We start from the raw sequence: 16768 nt of genomic DNA on the forward strand, positions 1-16768 counted from the left end.
GGAAAATGGAGTGCAATATTGACAACTCTATAAACTCTGAGAAAAAGTGATCAAGCTTTTAAAAGAGAACAAAAAAAAAAGGATGAGTTTACATAATTTTTTTTTGGAAATTTTAATTTTTTGAAGAAATAAATATGTGCTGCTGGCATTCAATCCTGAAGCCTAATAAAAGTAAAACACGTTACACGAAAGCGACAACGTTGGATCATTAGTCACTTTGCCTTGCAAAACGAAGCGCAGAAAACACCAAGGTTAGGAAAGGCCATTGGTCAATAGCCAGAAATTTCCACCTCTTCTGAAAAGAGCCTTCTAGGTGATTCAAATGAAGAAGTTTTGAGAGCCATTCATGAAATTTGTGGCCCCCCCCCCATATAATTCTCCTTGAGATTCTACCTTAGATATTTCTTCAACTTCCATGCAGCATCTTTCCTTGCATCTATATATATTTTGCTCGTTTAAATCTTGATTTTCTGATCGCTATTAACCTCATTTTTTATTTGGATTCAGCTGTCTTTGTACTAAGCTTTACTTTGGAAAATCTATTTCTGTATTTGGCAGATGAGATCATCTAAAACCTGATAAAGCCTGAAGGTATGTGTTTCTCAAAAAAAGTGCTTTTTTTTTATTCTGTAACTATGAATTAAAGCCAAGAAACATGTGTGATCATTGTTTTACTACTGATGATTGTACTTAGTAGGCCATACTTATATCTTGTCAAGCTTTATTAAATGGTGAGCTCGAAAAAGAAGCTAGAATCAGCATAACATTTTTTATCCTGTGTCTGAAAAATGATGAATTTCCTTGTTTTAATCACCATGCTCTTTGAATTCTTTCTCGGGTGCTGTCCAACTAACAGAGAAATGGTTTCTCTCTCTCTTTCTCCCAAAGTTCTTTTGTTGCGTTTAGTTTTTCTAAATTTTAAAGGATGACTTTACCGATAATTTTAAAGTTACATTTGCTGCAGCAAATTGCAATGGTTTTCTGGTTTTGGTCTATATGAATATAGGTGCCATCTTGACTTGCATTTGTGTGACTAGTTGCAGGGTTTATGTATTCATTCACTTCATTGTTGCTGTTTCCAAAGTTCAATGTTTATGAAAATTATGAAACTTAGATAATTGAAATCTCTTATTTGCAGAATGTTAAGCATAATGAAGCTTCAATTATGTAAAGCTTGTAACTTTTTCCCTAATACTTCAGGGGTATCTGATATGATGATAGGTTTTTTCAGTCAACTGGAACTGATTAAAGTTTCACAACATATTATATGAGCAAGGCTGATGTTTTATCCGTCTCTAAGATGGATGTAGTTTTTTATCGAAGTGTATAGTACCATAGATTTAGTACAAGTTGGAAGCAAATATATTAACAGGTGTATGCAGAAACCTGGGAACCTGCTATAATGAAACTTCTAGTCTCTTTTTTGTTTGCTTTAAAGTGTTTGCACTTGTTCAGTCAGATCTTTGTGACTAGTTTTGAGTATGCTTGAATGCTAAAAGCATAAAGAACTTGTTTTGGAATTTGGTTATTGTACTGTTCTCTTATTCTTAATTTAGCATATAACTTATGATTGAGTGTTTGGAACTGATTGAAGATAAACTGTCATGGTTCAACCATGTTGACGGTTCACAATCTGGGAACGTATAACAACTGCCACGCTTATTTGGACTCAAATTTACTGAATGAAACCGCATCTGGAAAGCTTAGGCTTCTAAATCCCTTGAGCAGTAGTGTCAGCTCTGCTAACTCTCCAAGGGACCCTTTTACTAAAAGAATACAAAATTGCTCCTTTTCTCGGGATTTCTTTACTCATCTTAAAGTCCATCACCTCTCATACCAGAATCCTTCAAAGATATGGCTGGTAAGCATTAAGTTGTGCATTCTTTCCCTTAATAAGGGGAACACACAAACTTTTTCAACTAATTGTCCTTTCTGACTATGTTGGTTCTTTCGTGTGATTGTTTATGCAATCATTTCAGTGCCATTTACAAGACTCTGTTTCACCTGACGATGAATACCGTTCATCACGTAATATAGCAATCAGCTTGTTCAGGCGTTACCGGAGTTTTGTTGAGCGCGGAGGAGGTGACAACTTAAAAGTATATTTATTTCTTTGTTGCTTTTTCTCCCACGAGTTGAAGTTATTTGCTTCCTGTAATAAGATGTTAGAATGGTAATTGTAGGAGTTCATTGGTGCTGGTGTAAATGCCTATGCATTGGGATGTACTGACGAAGGATTAAGGAAAGAACTAATTCAATTGAAAGAATCTGGTGCCGAAATTGAAGCTTTACAAACATATGGTGGAACCACTAGTCTAAAGTACAAGATATTCAGTGAGGAGGTAACAGACAGTGCAATAGTGTTGTTGATTTGCTTTTTGGCACATTGCCAACAATGGTAATGGCAGCAAGTTCTTTAACCATATTATAGTCCATGTGAATCCAGATGTTGTAGTGAGTGATTAAATCCAGGAAAGTCTTAATTTGAGAAGTCGGGTAGGGGTAGAAAAGCATTTAAAAAATGAGGCTCAATCTTCAATATTGCGGGAAAGGTCATGCATGGATAATAGAACGTGCATGATCAATTATTGGGCCAAGTTGAAAAGTGCATTTTGATTTTTTTGACAATAATCTCAAATTAAAAGAAAATTTCTACTTTACGGCAATAAGAAGCTGGATAGTAAGGGACCAGATAAAGGGCAGCCAAGACATAACATGCCAATGAAGCAAGTGTAGTTTTTCAAAATAGTAAGCTGGTGCACCTGTTTGAACAGGTCAATGATATATTTCAAAGAAAGAAGTAGAGAAAAAAAGAAGACAATGTATAACATATTAAAATTGAAAGGTATGAGATCATATTGCTCGGGCAAAGTGTAACTGGAGTATGTATCTAGCTGACAGTAGGTACTCTGAGGCCTTCATTGGGACAGTTAGCAGTACTTCCTGGTGTTTTGTGTGAGTTAAAAGTTTTCCTATATGAACAAAGCACTTCTACATAAAGAAGTTCTCAAATTTAATCAGGTCAGTAGACAATATAGGTTTGTTTTCTGATATTGTGTTTTCAACCAGGATAGCATTACCTCCAAATCAAGATAAATGATTCAGATTTTCTACCTCTCTTATTCATTGTTCTCTTTGAAGCTTTGGTTTCAATGCGACTTTTTCTTCTGGGTATAATTTTGGGAGCCATCCGAGTGAACATCTTTGATGCTTGCAATTTTTTGAATACCTAAACTCATCATTTTCTTTGTAAGATCTCTTTTGGGCTGTATGAGTAAGAACTCATATCAATCCACTTAATCTTTTCTTATTGCTCATAGTTGCTTTCTCATATTTTCATCCCCTTCAGATGTTCATAATTCAGGAAATCCACAGACTCTATGATATGTGCTATTGCACGTCGTAAAGCAAGGTTACATTGTCTAACATAAATCCTCTGTTTTGTTAGTGACAGCATCTATTTTTTGGAACACTTATTTAGGAGGCTTAAGTTGTATAGCTGTTTTTATATTGCTTAGTGAGGTGAATTGTTGCTTGTGTCAATAAATTGAGAGTCCTACTTTCTCACAAGACAATAGTCTCATTCCTCAATCACTGATGTATAATTTAACTAAAAGGTGCTATGGGTAATATCTTAGCTATCTAGTAGACTGGTGGTGTATGTGATGGTCAGTGATCTCAAAATCAATGAGTTTAATGACTAGATGACTGAACTTCGTCTTTTCCAACAATTGACTGCTTTGTTATCTGCTGGCAACTTGAAGTGATAGCATTAGTCCAAAGTCGTGCTACTCCTTTATGAAGTTTGATGCAATATTTTGGGGCTGGAAGTTAATGCATAGAGTATCTAAGCAGTGTTTTACGTCACCTGTTATTTTATGCCTTATAATTGATTGTTGGTTGATGACCATGTGGAAGATTTGGCTCTGATTAAGATGATTTTAAACTTCTAACGACCATCTTGAGACAAATTGTTGTGCTTTTGTAGTCTAACCAATGCTTTTCTTTGTCTTGCAAATGATAGCTAACAGGTAACTCTGGTTACCAACAGCATCTGCTTAAACTGAAGATTAACAGCACATAATTTCTTTATGCAGCTTGATGAGTGCATTCTATGGTTGACCATTATATTCATCACCATCCTGTGTACGCCACAACCAACAATAGTTAGATGGTCATCCACACCTCCAGTGTCTGAGGATATGATGACGCACTGGAAAGGCTTTTGTGCAATCATAGCAAATGCGTACTTTGTGAGGGGAATGGCATGGTCTGATGTTTGATTTCCATTCCTCTCTCTTCTATAATTTCGTTTTAGTTTTTGAAGTAAATCTCTGTATACTCCTTAATATAATGTGTTCCTGAAAGTCAAGGCATCATGATTTTGTTTTCCTATTGTGGATTATCATTTCAAACTTACCCATATTGAGAAAATTTATGTTAGATCTTTGTTTTCTGTTTGCTTTAGATTATTTAATCTTCTGTTTTATGAAGTGACCCCTCAACAACGTTCTTTGTTGAAGAAGGGAAAAAAGATGGTTCATCCATTTGAAATGATTATGTTCAATGTCCATTTGTCTTGCCGGTGTAATTCTTCTTTTTTTTTAAATTTGTCCCTGCTGGTATATCCATGAACATGTCCTTCTTACCATATTACTCTGGTGTAACTTTTTCTCTAAGAGACATGCCTTAATGTGTCTACTGAATATAGTCGACTCCTTTTGTATGTCTTCATCTTAATGTAGTACGACTACCTTTTCCCATGGCTATGAAGTGTTGATATTTTCTTGAAGCTAGAAGCATTTACATCATAACCTTTTTGTCTGCATTAGGCTTCCTGTGAAGACTCTTCAGCTAGAGCAGATGGCAGTAGTGGGCTATGCAGAAGAGCCATCAGTTGTTGCCAGCAGAATGAGATTAGTATTTAGCACACTCGAGGTCAGTTACACATTCTGATTCCGAGCTTCTCCTGATGTTTGACAAACAAACACTCTGAAGAGGAAGCACTGAAACATGTTCAGATAATTTCGTCGTATAAATAGATTACGCGTTGAACATTTCTGTTCCAAGTTGGGATCTTCTCATTTTCCAGACAATTCATGCAGGTTGTGAGTCCACAATGGCCAAGAGGGTAATCTAATTGGAGCACATCCATGTTTTGCTGGAATCCCCAAATATAGTAGTTTTCAGCTGTAAATAGGAGGCTCTAGCAGAGCATTATGTACTACTTTCTTGGACAAGTAGCTGTTGTAAAAAGTATTTACTAATCTAAGCGCATTATTTGTTGAGATCAATACAACTCTTTCAGATGGCAACGCTTTGTGTTCCTATGAAAATTATGTCTAAATGTCTTTTTCTTTTACTTCTGAGTGCAAACCCTTTTGTTGATTTAGAATCGTAGAGGGAGAATGGTGAAATTGAACGGTTAACTTTTAGCAGCTCCAGGAGCCTTCATTGGTATACCATGATTGTTAAAGATTCTTTTCATAGAAGGGGAAGAAACAGAAAAACCGAATAGCTATGCAACTGACTAAAAAGGAGGCAGCAGCAAAAGCGTTTCTAGATGATACCAGTTTCTTTCCCAAAAGGGTAAAGCTTAAATTTCATGTTTAACAGCATTTCCCTGATTACAGCAATTAAAAAAAAAGGATAAGAGAGTCAAAATTTAATAGGCTTGGCCACTTATATACATTTGTCACAAATTTGTCGTAGCTAGTTTAACATTATATTTAAGTGCCTTTCGCGCACGCCAATGAAGAGCTGCAGCTTTGTCCGGTGTTCCAATCTGAAAATCAGCCAGGAAAAATAAGATCAATAACAAGATGATACACCTTTTGAACACTGTCCACCCTTTTCTCCGCTTTCTTTGAGGCAGCTACAAAATTGACTCACTAACTTTGTACAGCGACATAACCAACAATCTTGAAAAACACATTAATGGGACGGAAATGGAATAGGGGATCAAGTATACAAGTTTACCTTAACCTCCATCGTGTAATAGTCCCTCCACAAACTTGGTTCTTGGCTATAAGTTGTGAGGGCAGATTCAAACAATTTTCGAGCATTTACAAGACAATCGCTGTTTCCCACAGAAGCAAGGTTCATTTCCAATTCAATGCAGTTCTGGAATAGAATTAGCCCTGGACGAGGCAACGCAAGCAATCTGCAAGTATAACAGTTTTAAATGTTGGCTCTTCCACGGGGATAATTTTCACCCTATGATAGTCACTACGTCATGCATACATATTAAGTACACAATTGTACTCAGAGAAATCAGCAATACCGTTTATAAATCTCTCTTGCTCTCTGAACCCCATCCCTTTGAAGGACATGATTTACAACAGTGGAACCGAGAGAAAAGCCATTATCACTTCCGCCGAACTTGGTCAGTGCAACTACTGAAGTCTCTACTAGCTTGTCAAAATAGTGTTGATGATGTGCGAAATATTTGAAAGCCTGAATAACATGCAAAATAAATGGATTAGAAGTTAGAACTTAAGGCCATCTATGCAATTCAGTCGTCCATGCATAAATGAACATGTACAACTGCGTGAGAAAATTAATGCAGTCCCAAACCAATGAGGTAAGTACAACTGCTATTCTTAACAACCAAAGCCCATACACATATGATAACATGAACATGAATTAGTAGATCCATAATTCTAAAAGATAGGGTACCAAAAATTGTTTCAGCATACCATTCGCCACAGCTTTTCTGCTTCTGAAATGGCAACATGAGTTAGAAAATTTATGAGGATATCGAAGATGGATGATAAATTAGCTTTGGTAGGAGAATTGGATCGATCTTGAACACATCTCATGTCTATTGAAATTTGCAAAGCCCATAGTTTCACAGAATTTGAGAATTTTCCTGCACAAAGCTTTTCCACAAGCTTTCTAGCTTCATGTAGTTTCCCCAGTTGCAATAGAAATGACACATGCTCACAAGCAAGATCCTCAGAAATGAACCCCGAGTTTTGTGCTTCTTCATAAACCATCAATAAATGAGAAATAGGATCCACCCCTTGCCCAGATTTGCTGGAATCCTCAGGTTGGTTGTCCCCAATTATGCAACTAATAGCATCCATTAAGAACTTTACATAAAACTCAAACATTGTAGCTGAAGGCACAGCTTTCAATCCCTCCTCGTAAACCTATAGGTTTCAGAACAAGAAAGATGATGCATCAAGATGTAGTCTGTAAGAAGATATCATCTTCCTCTGATGTTTGACATAAAAGCACAGAAGTAAAATAATTAAAATATTTTATTTACAGTGATTTAGGGTGGTAAACTAGAGTGTAGCTGAAACACACTTGATAGCTAAAGTCAGTAGACAAAGAAAAAAAAAACTGACCAAAAAAGAAAATAGACTCATAAGGCTCCAGCATCATTTTGCTATAAATACTAGCTTCCTACTTTCCTTGCACAAAATCTGGCTTTGAAAAATTAGGAATTTCCCTTAGGACATACCAACATTCACATGGTGCAGTACAGAACTAAAGAAGTTGCACAGCCCCCTCTAAGAGGGGTAAAAGGAGGATGAAAAACTGATATTATCATAATTGAGTGCAGGAAGGAGGACATAAATGTAACTGCTTGGTCATGATTATGCAACCTTAGATGATGAATGGTAGCCCAAAATACCTGATACAGATGAACTACTCATGTGATATCATTATAGGCAAGGCAAGCCAATGGATCAATATACTATTTGTCCAATAAGCGTAAGTACCACCCTTAGAATTGGATGACAATAGAGTAACACCATAAATCAAAGCACTATATGATGCATAATTTCTAATTTGGCCACACACCTGGATTGTTTTTCTAAATTGTTCAGGGAAAATTTCTTCATTCTTCTTTTGCCCACTTCTTCTTTCATAAGTTTGCTGTCTGGCAAGCCAATCCCAAAATTCTGGTTCTTTTGAAAAATCCCTTCGTAAGTCGGCAAGTATCTCATCTCGCATATCATCTGAATGAGTCAAGTCTGTTGCTTCCAGTATCTCAAGAAATCTAGTTCGTAGGCTGAAACTAGAAGGAAGGGCTTCAATTGCTCCACTGTAAACAGTTCGAAGGATGCTTAAACCTTTCACTCGAAATAGATCTGGTTTCTCCTCTGATGCAGCATTGGCATTAGATTCTAAAGCATCCTCCTTTTCCTCATCAAGTGCCATAAACAGTTCACTGTTCTCGGCTCTCCATTGCTTCTCAGCAGTTTCATGGGGATCACGAGTTAATGTTCGGTCATCCTCTCCTAGAGCAACCCTTCGAGCTTTCAACTTGTTAAGATATGTGAGTTCCATGCGGAGATACTCTACCCACAGATCCTCTGAAGTTGGGCATGCTCTCAAACCATTCTGCATGAGAGCACGAGCAGCAGTAGTATTCAAGTTCTGGTCAAACTCCCAAGCAGCAGCATAAATCCAGACCCCAGGTACTTTAGGATGAAAACGGATCAACTGTGCTAGTGCCTAGAATAGAATAAGAAGAAACAAGAATGTTAAAATGTATGAATCAAAATTAGCATCCCGCATGACTACATAATCATGTTAGTAAACAAATTGCTATGCATGCGTAAGCAAGCTGTGTGTGATATTTACACACTCGACTTAAGGAAATGATTCTCAGTCTCAATTCTGAATTCCTAGTTCTTTGAAAACCACAAACAACTTAGGTTTGAATATCCCCTAATCCCCAAATTTTAGAACTTGTGCCATATGAAAGCAAATTTGGCTTCTTAACCAGAGATTGGAGAGCACATGATTGGTCTCCCACTAATTTTTCATCAGAACCAAATAGTATAAAAGAAACCCAGTTTCCTCTAAAAAGATTAAAACTTGATTCCTAAAGAACAATACATTGTCTCAGGCGCTCAACTAGACATGACTATACATCAATTTAGATACTCATATATAGATGTCTAGGATGCAATATCCCTGTTCATTCATCCATTCCTTTCACATCAAAGAGTTACAAAAGTCCGTCTTCTATTTGAAGCCAATCCACCACCAACAATGAATTTTCTAAATTGAATTAGCCAGCCCAAAAAGAAAAAACAGAGCCAAACAAAACATATCTAAAATACCTTTTTCATTCTGCCATTTCTTCTTTGCCTACAGAACTCCAAATACTGAAACCAAAGCTGAATATCTCCCTTAAACCTATTAGTAGCCAGCCGATATATCTCCACGATTCTGGAGACACCCGCGTAATCCGCCACTGATTTCTTCCATTTCTTATCCTTCCCCGTCTGATGCTTCAACAGAGCTTTCTTCCTAAGCAGCCGCAGCTGGTCCAGCTTCTTCTCGTATTCGGTATATGCCAAAAAGTCTTCCTTCAAGGGGCTCGGCCTCTTTAGCCGGTACTCGAACTTCCGCCGCTGTTTCACTATCTCGGCTATCTCCCGCCGGCTGAACAAGCCGCGCCGCTCTAGATCCTCCAGCTCATTCAGCATCCTCTCCAGCTTGAACTGTACCACGTCCGCCATTTTTCTTTTCTCTTTCTTTCTTTTGTTTTTTTGGTTCTCTGTTTCGTGGGGTTTTGGGAGGGGAAGGTTTTAGCGGTTAGGTTTATTTGATTCTGATTTCCAAGGAGGAAGATGACGGAGGTGGTATTGGGCCTAGAAATTGGGCTGTCCCCTTACTAAAATGATTTGAGGGGCTTAAGGCTGGTGCAGTATGCAACCCTTGATCTCTTCCCCTTATAACTGGGCTGAGTTGGGCCTACTTCCCTAGCTAGTTGTTAGGACCCATTTCTTCAGTTCCCTCTCTTTTTCTTATTTCTTCCCCCCCCCTTTTTTAAGTTGAAAATATGTGAAAAGTTATTCTTAATCTTCTATATAGTAAGAGTATGCACCGTCATTATTAGATGGATACACTATCACTATTAAGTGCATGAAACTCATCTAAATTTAAATTTAAAATCCAAAATTTGTTCATGCATCATACATCCGACTATGATAATATATACACTGTCAATGTATATAAAATAAACTCTATTATTAAAGTCCAACATTTTGGTCAAGAAATGTTCAATTTCAATTCTAGTTACTAGAAGTCTTTTATTAGTACTTGGTAGGCAATAACATAAACTAAAAAAAAAAAAAACACACACACACACACAGAGAAAAAGAATCTACTAATATCTATCAAATTCTTAACTTACAATTGGTCAATTTTCCATTGTAATTATGGAAATCTAGTAGAAGTGGAATTCACTCGTTTTGGGGAAGCAATAACTTGTTCTCAATGGGATATGAGACGGAAGCTTGCAGATTAACAAATAATAGTAAATGCATGCAAAATGTATTAAAAAGGGCAATGGGAAGCGCGGCAGTATCATCATCATAACAGCGCTTTGTCAAGCTTGAGTCCACGCTCTTGAGACATTTGCTGAAGGCGTTAACACCGAAAGTGTGAGACCCACGCCTTCTTGCTTCTTTAGCAGGAGGATGCACTTTTGAATTGCATGAAACCAAACAAATTTCTGACGTGAATGTATCATGTGGTTTTAGGCTTTGTTGTCTCGGTTACTTGTGATGCTAAACTATTCACTGCAGGTCTCTGATGTATTGTACTATAATTTTGGCTCATTTATGTAGTAACTTTTTGAGATCCAATTAAGTTCTTTCTTTCTAAATCAGATTAGATAGATTCATATCCAAAAAAAGGCTGACAATAAGTTGTTTCAAAATCGACTATTTGTCCCCAATTTTTAGAAATGTCTGCGATAGAACAAATAGCTCTACGAACCAATGGATCGTTTGAAGGAATATCAGCACTAGACAAATACAAATTTAGGGGATAGACTAAAGAAAAAAGAAGAAACCAATGATCAATATTGCAATGCTAGAAAACATTAATTATTCATACATGTGACATAATTTCTTCGACATGAAAACAGTATTGAGGGTACGAAAATGTTAAAAACAACATAACATAGTAACGTCACAGACTGATTAAGCATGCAGCAAACATCTACTACTGTATATTATCTTCCGGCAGATCAAGGCTTCCCATTTCCGCGGTCACCAGAAGCAGCAGCTCCGGAGGCGCCAACTTCGCCACCATTACTACTTCTGCCACCACGATCAGCGCGGCCAGCAGTTCCACGTCCTCCAATCGGGCCTCGATCAATCCGAACCCCACCAGAAGCATCTCCACTTCCAAAACCTGATCCTACTCCACCACCAAGACCACCGCCAACCCCACCAGTGAACCCACCGCCACCTGGACCGAAGCGTCCAAAACCAGTACCGAACCCCTTTCCTAAGCCAACACCGTTGCCTATGCTACCACCTCCAAATTTACCGCCATGACCAAACCCTCCACCAAAAGGTGGGAGGAAGGGGTGAAAGAAAGTCTTTTGTAGGTCGATGGCCTTGGCCTTTCCCATGGGGAGCATCCTAGCAGTACATATGGTGAAAGTGAGGGCAGCCATCAGCACCAGAGACGGAATTTTGGTTGCCATTTTCGACTTCTACGAGGACACAACGTAATTGAGCGAGAAATACGTACCTCGAAAGAAGGATTTATATACAAAGGCGGACCAAAAATGGAATTTGGCACAATCATAATTAAAAAGAATTTGGTTGGTCAATCTTTCAGCTATATTTCGTGTTTGAACAGTTTTGTGAAAGTATTGGTACTATTCTCATGATTTACCAAATTCCTGCCTGCATTCTACTCGATCGAGCACTCATCAATGTGACTAGTAAGCCCGGATGCAGATTGGTTTGTGGTTTCCTCCCTTATTTTTCCATATTCCTGCTAGGGGATTTGCTTTGCATATGATGCCTGGTTATTTGCAGAATTTATTATGTAAAGCAAAAAAAATTCTTAAGAGTCAAGAATTTATTTGTTGACAATTGTATGAGACAGACAAGTTTCTGATGCACATGATTTTTTTTTTTTTCACTGTAATTTAAGTGAAGAAGAAGCATATGTAGCTGCGCTGGTTGTACTTGTAAATTAAACACTAGAAAGATTAGTTTCTGATCAAAATTTCTGCATTAGATGCACAGTAAAAGTCTCACATAAGCTACTTTACACCAATATGACATTGTCAAACAAATGCAAATGCTGTGTTTGGATATGAGATTATTTGAAATAATACTACTACAGCGTTTTTGTTGATGTAATGTATGTGAAATAAAAAAATAATTAATAAAAATTATATTAATGATGCAAGCAGGATAATATTTGCAAATTTTTTTTCCAAATTATACTATCCATTTTTTTCCCAAATGATTTTGAAGAGTAAGGAGTGTGATGCAATTGACTAATTCCACTTAAGTATGATTGCAAATGTTTTGGACAAGCAACGGTGGATTTCACAAAACGGCAAAAAGCCTAACATTAATAAAGAGAGCAAGCCCAATGAAATACATGCAGGAGCGACTAAGATGAACTTAAGACGAAGGGTTACAAGATTAATGTATTCTTCTATCATTTTAGACTTCATTTGGCCAAAATTTTAGATAGGATCGGAGTACTAATAATCTTGGAAACTTGGCAAAAACCAAGGGGATATAATTAACAAAAAGAATATGAAATTCATGGAGAGTGTAATACAAAATCTTTAAGGACCAGAACGTTTTACACTTTCTAAAAGTGGTTTTCGTATTCAATTTATGAATAAAGAAAAAAGAATAACAATATATACTCCAAAAAAAAAAAACCTAAAATTTCAGTAATAAATAATTATTACTTTATAAACAGTGCTATCAACTTACAAGATTTATGGTCCCAAAATGCAGTACTGGTTATCTATAATTCTATATGGCCATTCTTATTTATTTACAAAATGTTAATAAATCTCAAATAAATAGGATAATGTCAAACTACTGCCAAAAAACAACTATCTACCACACAAAAAATTAAAATAAAACAGTCAAACAACTACAAAGTAATCTCAGGAAGTAGAGATATTGTGTTCAAATTCCTCTTCGCTTCTTAAATCCTATGTCGTCCTTGCTAAAAAAAATTATTTAAAAAATAAAAAACTCTAAATTAAATTATAAATCCCTTATGTCTAGAAAAACATGTAAACTTTACGATAGTTCTACCAAGTTTCAGTTGAATCGGAAAAATAAAAAGAAAAAAAGTTTCAGTCAAGTCTGAGCGATATTCTAAATCTAAAATACATATAGTCATCTAAAATAATTTTTAGTTTACACAAAATTCAAGTCAACCAAGAGTGAGCTCAAGATTGATATCATTCTCATCTTTGGTGGCAGATGATCCTGGAGCTTCTTTGTAAAATATGGTGCTGCATCCACCCTCTACTATTTTCTTCATCTTCTTAGAACTGGAGCTGGCTTCATCCGGAACTTGCTCGTTTTTCTCATTCACACCAGCCTGACAATTGTGCGAAATAAGTCTAATTTAGAACCAGAAATATCCGTTTGTACCTCATGTTAAAAGACAACAGGAAGAATGAGACACAAATTATTTACTTGGCCGTCAATGCGACCCAAGAAATCATCGTTGCAGAAAATTGGAAGGGGAAGTTGCATATCGAACATATTCCTGTGATACTCTATGTTAGCTGCTGCAGGCATCTCTTTCCTACAAAGATTGCCAAGATTAATAATGCAACAAAAGAATATATACGTACAATAAATTATGCAAGAAAAAAGTTAATGTGGATTTTGTACGAACCATGTATTATTTGGCAGCCCAGGGGTGATCGTTGGGGGAAGCAGCTCCTTGTAGACTTGAGCTCCATAAGTAATTGAAGTAGGAGTATTATTTTGGTACAAAAATGGGGCACTCATGTAATAGTTAGGAAACCCGAAACCCAAACGATGTTTGTACTGGTAATGGTAATATTGTGGCTGAGGAGGGCTGGTGGGGTGAAGGAAGAAGTATGATGGTTGCTGAATCCCTCTCTGCATCTTGTTGCCCTTACCTGCTTCAATTCTTGCTTCTGAAAACAACAGCATACTATGTAATGATTAATGTCAAATCACTAGCACTAGGGTTGTGATTTTATCGCCCTTATCTATCTGCAAATGTTCATTTGAAAATCATACGGAAAAAAGAAAATTTCTACTGTACGGTTGTGCTAAAACCTACTACTAGTCTACCGATTGGGATTTTATAGAATCAACTAATTAAGGTGCCTATTAAAAAAGAATATTTCTCTAATTTGACATTAATTGTACCACAAAAACGTTGAATGCTAAAATCCATTTAACTTTTGATGTACGTAAAAATTGCTCTTTATTGTGAAATATCAAATGATCCCTTTTTGGAATGTTTATCATTAAGTGAGTGCAGCTGTTATTTCAAGATTATAGAGATAAAGATAACATGCTCGTGAACATACGAGCGTGTGTGCACGCTCATATATATATATATATATATATATATGTACACGTGTGTGGGCGCACGTGCATGCACCTATTGTGTTGACATATTGGAAACCAAAGTTAAAAAAATTCAATTAAAAACTATTCATTAAATGAAGTCCTTTTTCCCCCTCTTTTTCATAATAACACAAACATGATAATAAAAATCAAATTCAATTTTCAATTCACAACACGAAATACTTGGTAGTATAGTATTTGAGTTGAACTTTACTTACCAAAAACTACCATCTCAAATGTACACAAGTACGTTTTGCCATTTTATCACCTTTTTAGGTGGAATTTTCCTTATTAGGTAAGAATTAAGGATTAATTAATGCATACCTTTTATTGTCTGCTCTTGCATCATGCTTCTATACATCTGTCCATAGCAAAGTAAGATGTGAAATCAGAAACGATAGCATTAAAATTCCCAAATTCGATTCTCTATTAGAATTGCATGTTTCATTGACGGCATGCAAGTATTAGAATTTTTTCAAGCTACCACATTCCGGTAGAGGAGAGCTCAAGTGAAAACCTGCAGGTGACTCTTCACATGAGATACAGTGAGACCCTTAACATTCATCATCTGTAGCACTGCCTTAGGAGTTGCCCCTACCACCCCATCAAGAGACAAAGGAAAAAAGATGAAAAATAAGCCAGCATCAATCACACATACACACACACGAGGATGTGAGAAAATTGACTTACTGTCTTCTCCGCCGAGGCGCTGGACAGCATGCACGAAACAGTGGTGAAGATCCTGCGTCCATCGGAGCCTAGGCAACTTCGATCTGACATATGGTCTCACACGACTTCTAACACTACTTTGTGATGGAATTTCAACCATCTTCTCTTCCAAGATGGTAACCGACGAGTTATCGGTATCTGCAGAATTATCAAGGGATTGAAAAGATGGAGAATTGCTCATTTCTCCCAAAGAAATTGAAGAGGGGAAGAGAGGAAGCTAGAGAAACAAGAGGGGGTGCACGGCTCGGTTGGTTGGTATATCATATATGTGAAAACAAGCAAGGAATAAATATGAGTGAAGCTGTGGTCACATTTTTGGCGGTATGTGCAGCTTTTTGGAGTCAGTTTTTAAGTCTCTAAATTTTCATTATGAAGCAGAAAAATTCTTCACGGAATTTCAGAGTTTTCCTGATAAGTTCGAAATTGCATTCATGATTTGTTGAAAGTTCATCTGCAGAGAAGGATAAAGTGCAACAAAAGAATTTCGACCCGGAAAGGTTCCCCCATTGATGATATATACATATATATATATATACACACACACATATAAGTGGTATCACTTTTCAAGGACAATCTATATCTATCTTTATGTCAATATCAAAACATTCCATTCTTGGTGTCTTAACAAATTAATACTAGTATATATTAAGTACAACTAGCGTCTAGTACTTTGTACAAGGCATCGATCATTTTGTCAAATGACAAATTAAAGCGTTTAATAATATTGTTAATCGTGGTTGAGTAAGAGCAAAATTAATCAACTCAACTAGTTTGGATTATGAGCAGCAGTCTAAGATGACTTTAATTAAACCTTGAATCGTATTAGTTTCTCATGAATTACGCGCAAGAGTGTAAGATGAATTTTATTGATACGTAGATTACATCTCAACAATTTGTAAATTATAAACGAAAAAGGGCATAAGAGGACTTTTAACTAATTTGAACAAAAATCTAATTAATGTCTCCATTGTGCTTACCTGTGTAACGCGGTTTTTCATTAATTTGTAAATGAAATATTTTACCATTTTCGGAGCTAAATCAATTAAAAAGGACAATTAATATTCATTTGGAATTCTAAAATCTAAATGTTTTCCAAAGATTGTATTTAATAACTAGTGACATAGAGTAGTTAATTATCTCTGTTTTTACCGTTCAATTTGTGTGTCAAGACTTATCCACGAAGCTAATTAGTAAACAAAAGCAAAAAAACAACAAATTGCATACGTGAGAAAAATGAAAAAAGATGAGGTGACATAAGCAAACGCATGTCCTTAAGGAAACATACCAAAAATCCTACTCCCCAAGAAAACTCCTCACTCTTGAGGACACGGGGTTGGGATCCTCTCAAGTGGATTTTCCTCCATGAGTATCTCCATTTACTTATATCTAAATTTATATAAGGTTATAAAATTATGTGATTATATCATTAATTTTCTTTCAATCTTTAGATCAACATACTAAAAAAATGGTATTTTTTGAAAATATTCAATTTACACAAAACATTTGAACGGTGAAAAATGGGTCAAAATTGTGAGAAATTTGCAATGATTAATCGGAAGGCAAAACTTGCTTAATTTCATACAAAATTTTTTATAGAACCAACACAAGTATTGAAATATATTATGAACTGTGTTGATTTTTAGAATAATTTTTAAATTAATTTTATT

The 16768-nt window shown here is 36.2% G+C and overlaps 4 protein-coding genes across 8 annotated transcripts; 1 reads left to right on the forward strand and 3 right to left on the reverse strand.

Annotated features, from left to right (window-relative positions):
* Positions 1-261: 261 nt before the first annotated feature.
* Positions 262-5347, forward strand: LOC113783127. 5 transcript variants are annotated; one of them, XM_027329177.1, is made up of 8 exons: positions 262-313; positions 559-591; positions 1595-1861; positions 1980-2099; positions 2184-2342; positions 4098-4270; positions 4833-4938; positions 5106-5347. In XM_027329177.1, exons 3-8 carry the CDS (start codon positions 1616-1618, stop codon positions 5133-5135), a joined length of 834 nt encoding a protein of 277 aa, XP_027184978.1. In that variant the 5' UTR covers positions 262-313; positions 559-591; positions 1595-1615; the 3' UTR covers positions 5136-5347. The 5 variants fall into 5 exon arrangements, with proteins under 5 accessions (XP_027184978.1, XP_027184977.1, XP_027184979.1 ...); XM_027329176.1 differs by having other exon boundaries at positions 295-313; positions 1201-1861; XM_027329175.1 differs by lacking the exon at positions 262-313 and having other exon boundaries at positions 334-591; positions 1201-1861.
* Positions 5348-5554: 207 nt separating this feature from the next.
* LOC113783340 (U3 small nucleolar RNA-associated protein 6 homolog) lies at positions 5555-9552 on the reverse strand. Its single transcript, XM_027329445.1, has 6 exons — positions 9087-9552; positions 7816-8472; positions 6699-7154; positions 6284-6456; positions 5980-6163; positions 5555-5785 (listed from the first exon to the last, which is right to left on the reverse strand). Exons 1-6 carry the CDS (start codon positions 9486-9488, stop codon positions 5696-5698), a joined length of 1962 nt encoding a protein of 653 aa, XP_027185246.1. The 5' UTR covers positions 9489-9552; the 3' UTR covers positions 5555-5695.
* A 1453-nt stretch (positions 9553-11005) lies between these two features.
* On the reverse strand, positions 11006-11470 carry LOC113782004 (glycine-rich cell wall structural protein 1-like). Its single transcript, XM_027327919.1, has one exon. It carries the CDS (start codon positions 11468-11470, stop codon positions 11006-11008), a length of 465 nt encoding a protein of 154 aa, XP_027183720.1.
* A 1508-nt stretch (positions 11471-12978) lies between these two features.
* Positions 12979-15313, reverse strand: LOC113781910. The gene is made up of 6 exons (XM_027327775.1): positions 15063-15313; positions 14890-14966; positions 14697-14733; positions 13663-13930; positions 13458-13569; positions 12979-13359 (listed from the first exon to the last, which is right to left on the reverse strand). Exons 1-6 carry the CDS (start codon positions 15280-15282, stop codon positions 13189-13191), a joined length of 885 nt encoding a protein of 294 aa, XP_027183576.1. The 5' UTR covers positions 15283-15313; the 3' UTR covers positions 12979-13188.
* Positions 15314-16768: the final 1455 nt, after the last annotated feature.

The sequence above is a fragment of the Coffea eugenioides genome, chromosome 9 (genome assembly GCF_003713205.1).
Source record: "Coffea eugenioides isolate CCC68of chromosome 9, Ceug_1.0, whole genome shotgun sequence".
Taxonomy (NCBI): domain Eukaryota; kingdom Viridiplantae; phylum Streptophyta; class Magnoliopsida; order Gentianales; family Rubiaceae; genus Coffea; species Coffea eugenioides.

Bases quoted from the DNA above. Each gene is read 5' to 3' on its own strand.
- LOC113782004 (XM_027327919.1), bottom strand. From the start codon at position 11,470: ATGGCAACCAAAATTCCGTCTCTGGTGCTGATGGCTGCCCTCACTTTC.
- LOC113781910 (XM_027327775.1), bottom strand. From the start codon at position 15,282: ATGAGCAATTCTCCATCTTTTCAATCCCTTGATAATTCTGCAGATACC. The intron at 14,967-15,062 runs GTAAGTCAATTT...ATGGGGTGGTAG, and splicing joins GCGCCTCGGCGGAGAAGACA to GGGCAACTCCTAAGGCAGTG. The intron at 13,360-13,457 runs GTAAATAATTTG...CACAATTGTCAG, and splicing joins TGGGTCGCATTGACGGCCAA to GCTGGTGTGAATGAGAAAAA.
- LOC113783127 (XM_027329177.1), top strand. From the start codon at position 1,616: ATGTTGACGGTTCACAATCTGGGAACGTATAACAACTGCCACGCTTAT. The intron at 2,100-2,183 runs GTATATTTATTT...TGGTAATTGTAG, and splicing joins GAGGAGGTGACAACTTAAAA to GAGTTCATTGGTGCTGGTGT. The intron at 4,939-5,105 runs GTCAGTTACACA...CAATTCATGCAG, and splicing joins TAGTATTTAGCACACTCGAG to GTTGTGAGTCCACAATGGCC.
- LOC113783340 (XM_027329445.1), bottom strand. From the start codon at position 9,488: ATGGCGGACGTGGTACAGTTCAAGCTGGAGAGGATGCTGAATGAGCTG. The intron at 7,155-7,815 runs GTGTGTGGCCAA...TGAAACCTATAG, and splicing joins AATTTAGAAAAACAATCCAG to GTTTACGAGGAGGGATTGAA. The intron at 6,164-6,283 runs GTATTGCTGATT...TTATACTTGCAG, and splicing joins GCAAGAGAGATTTATAAACG to ATTGCTTGCGTTGCCTCGTC.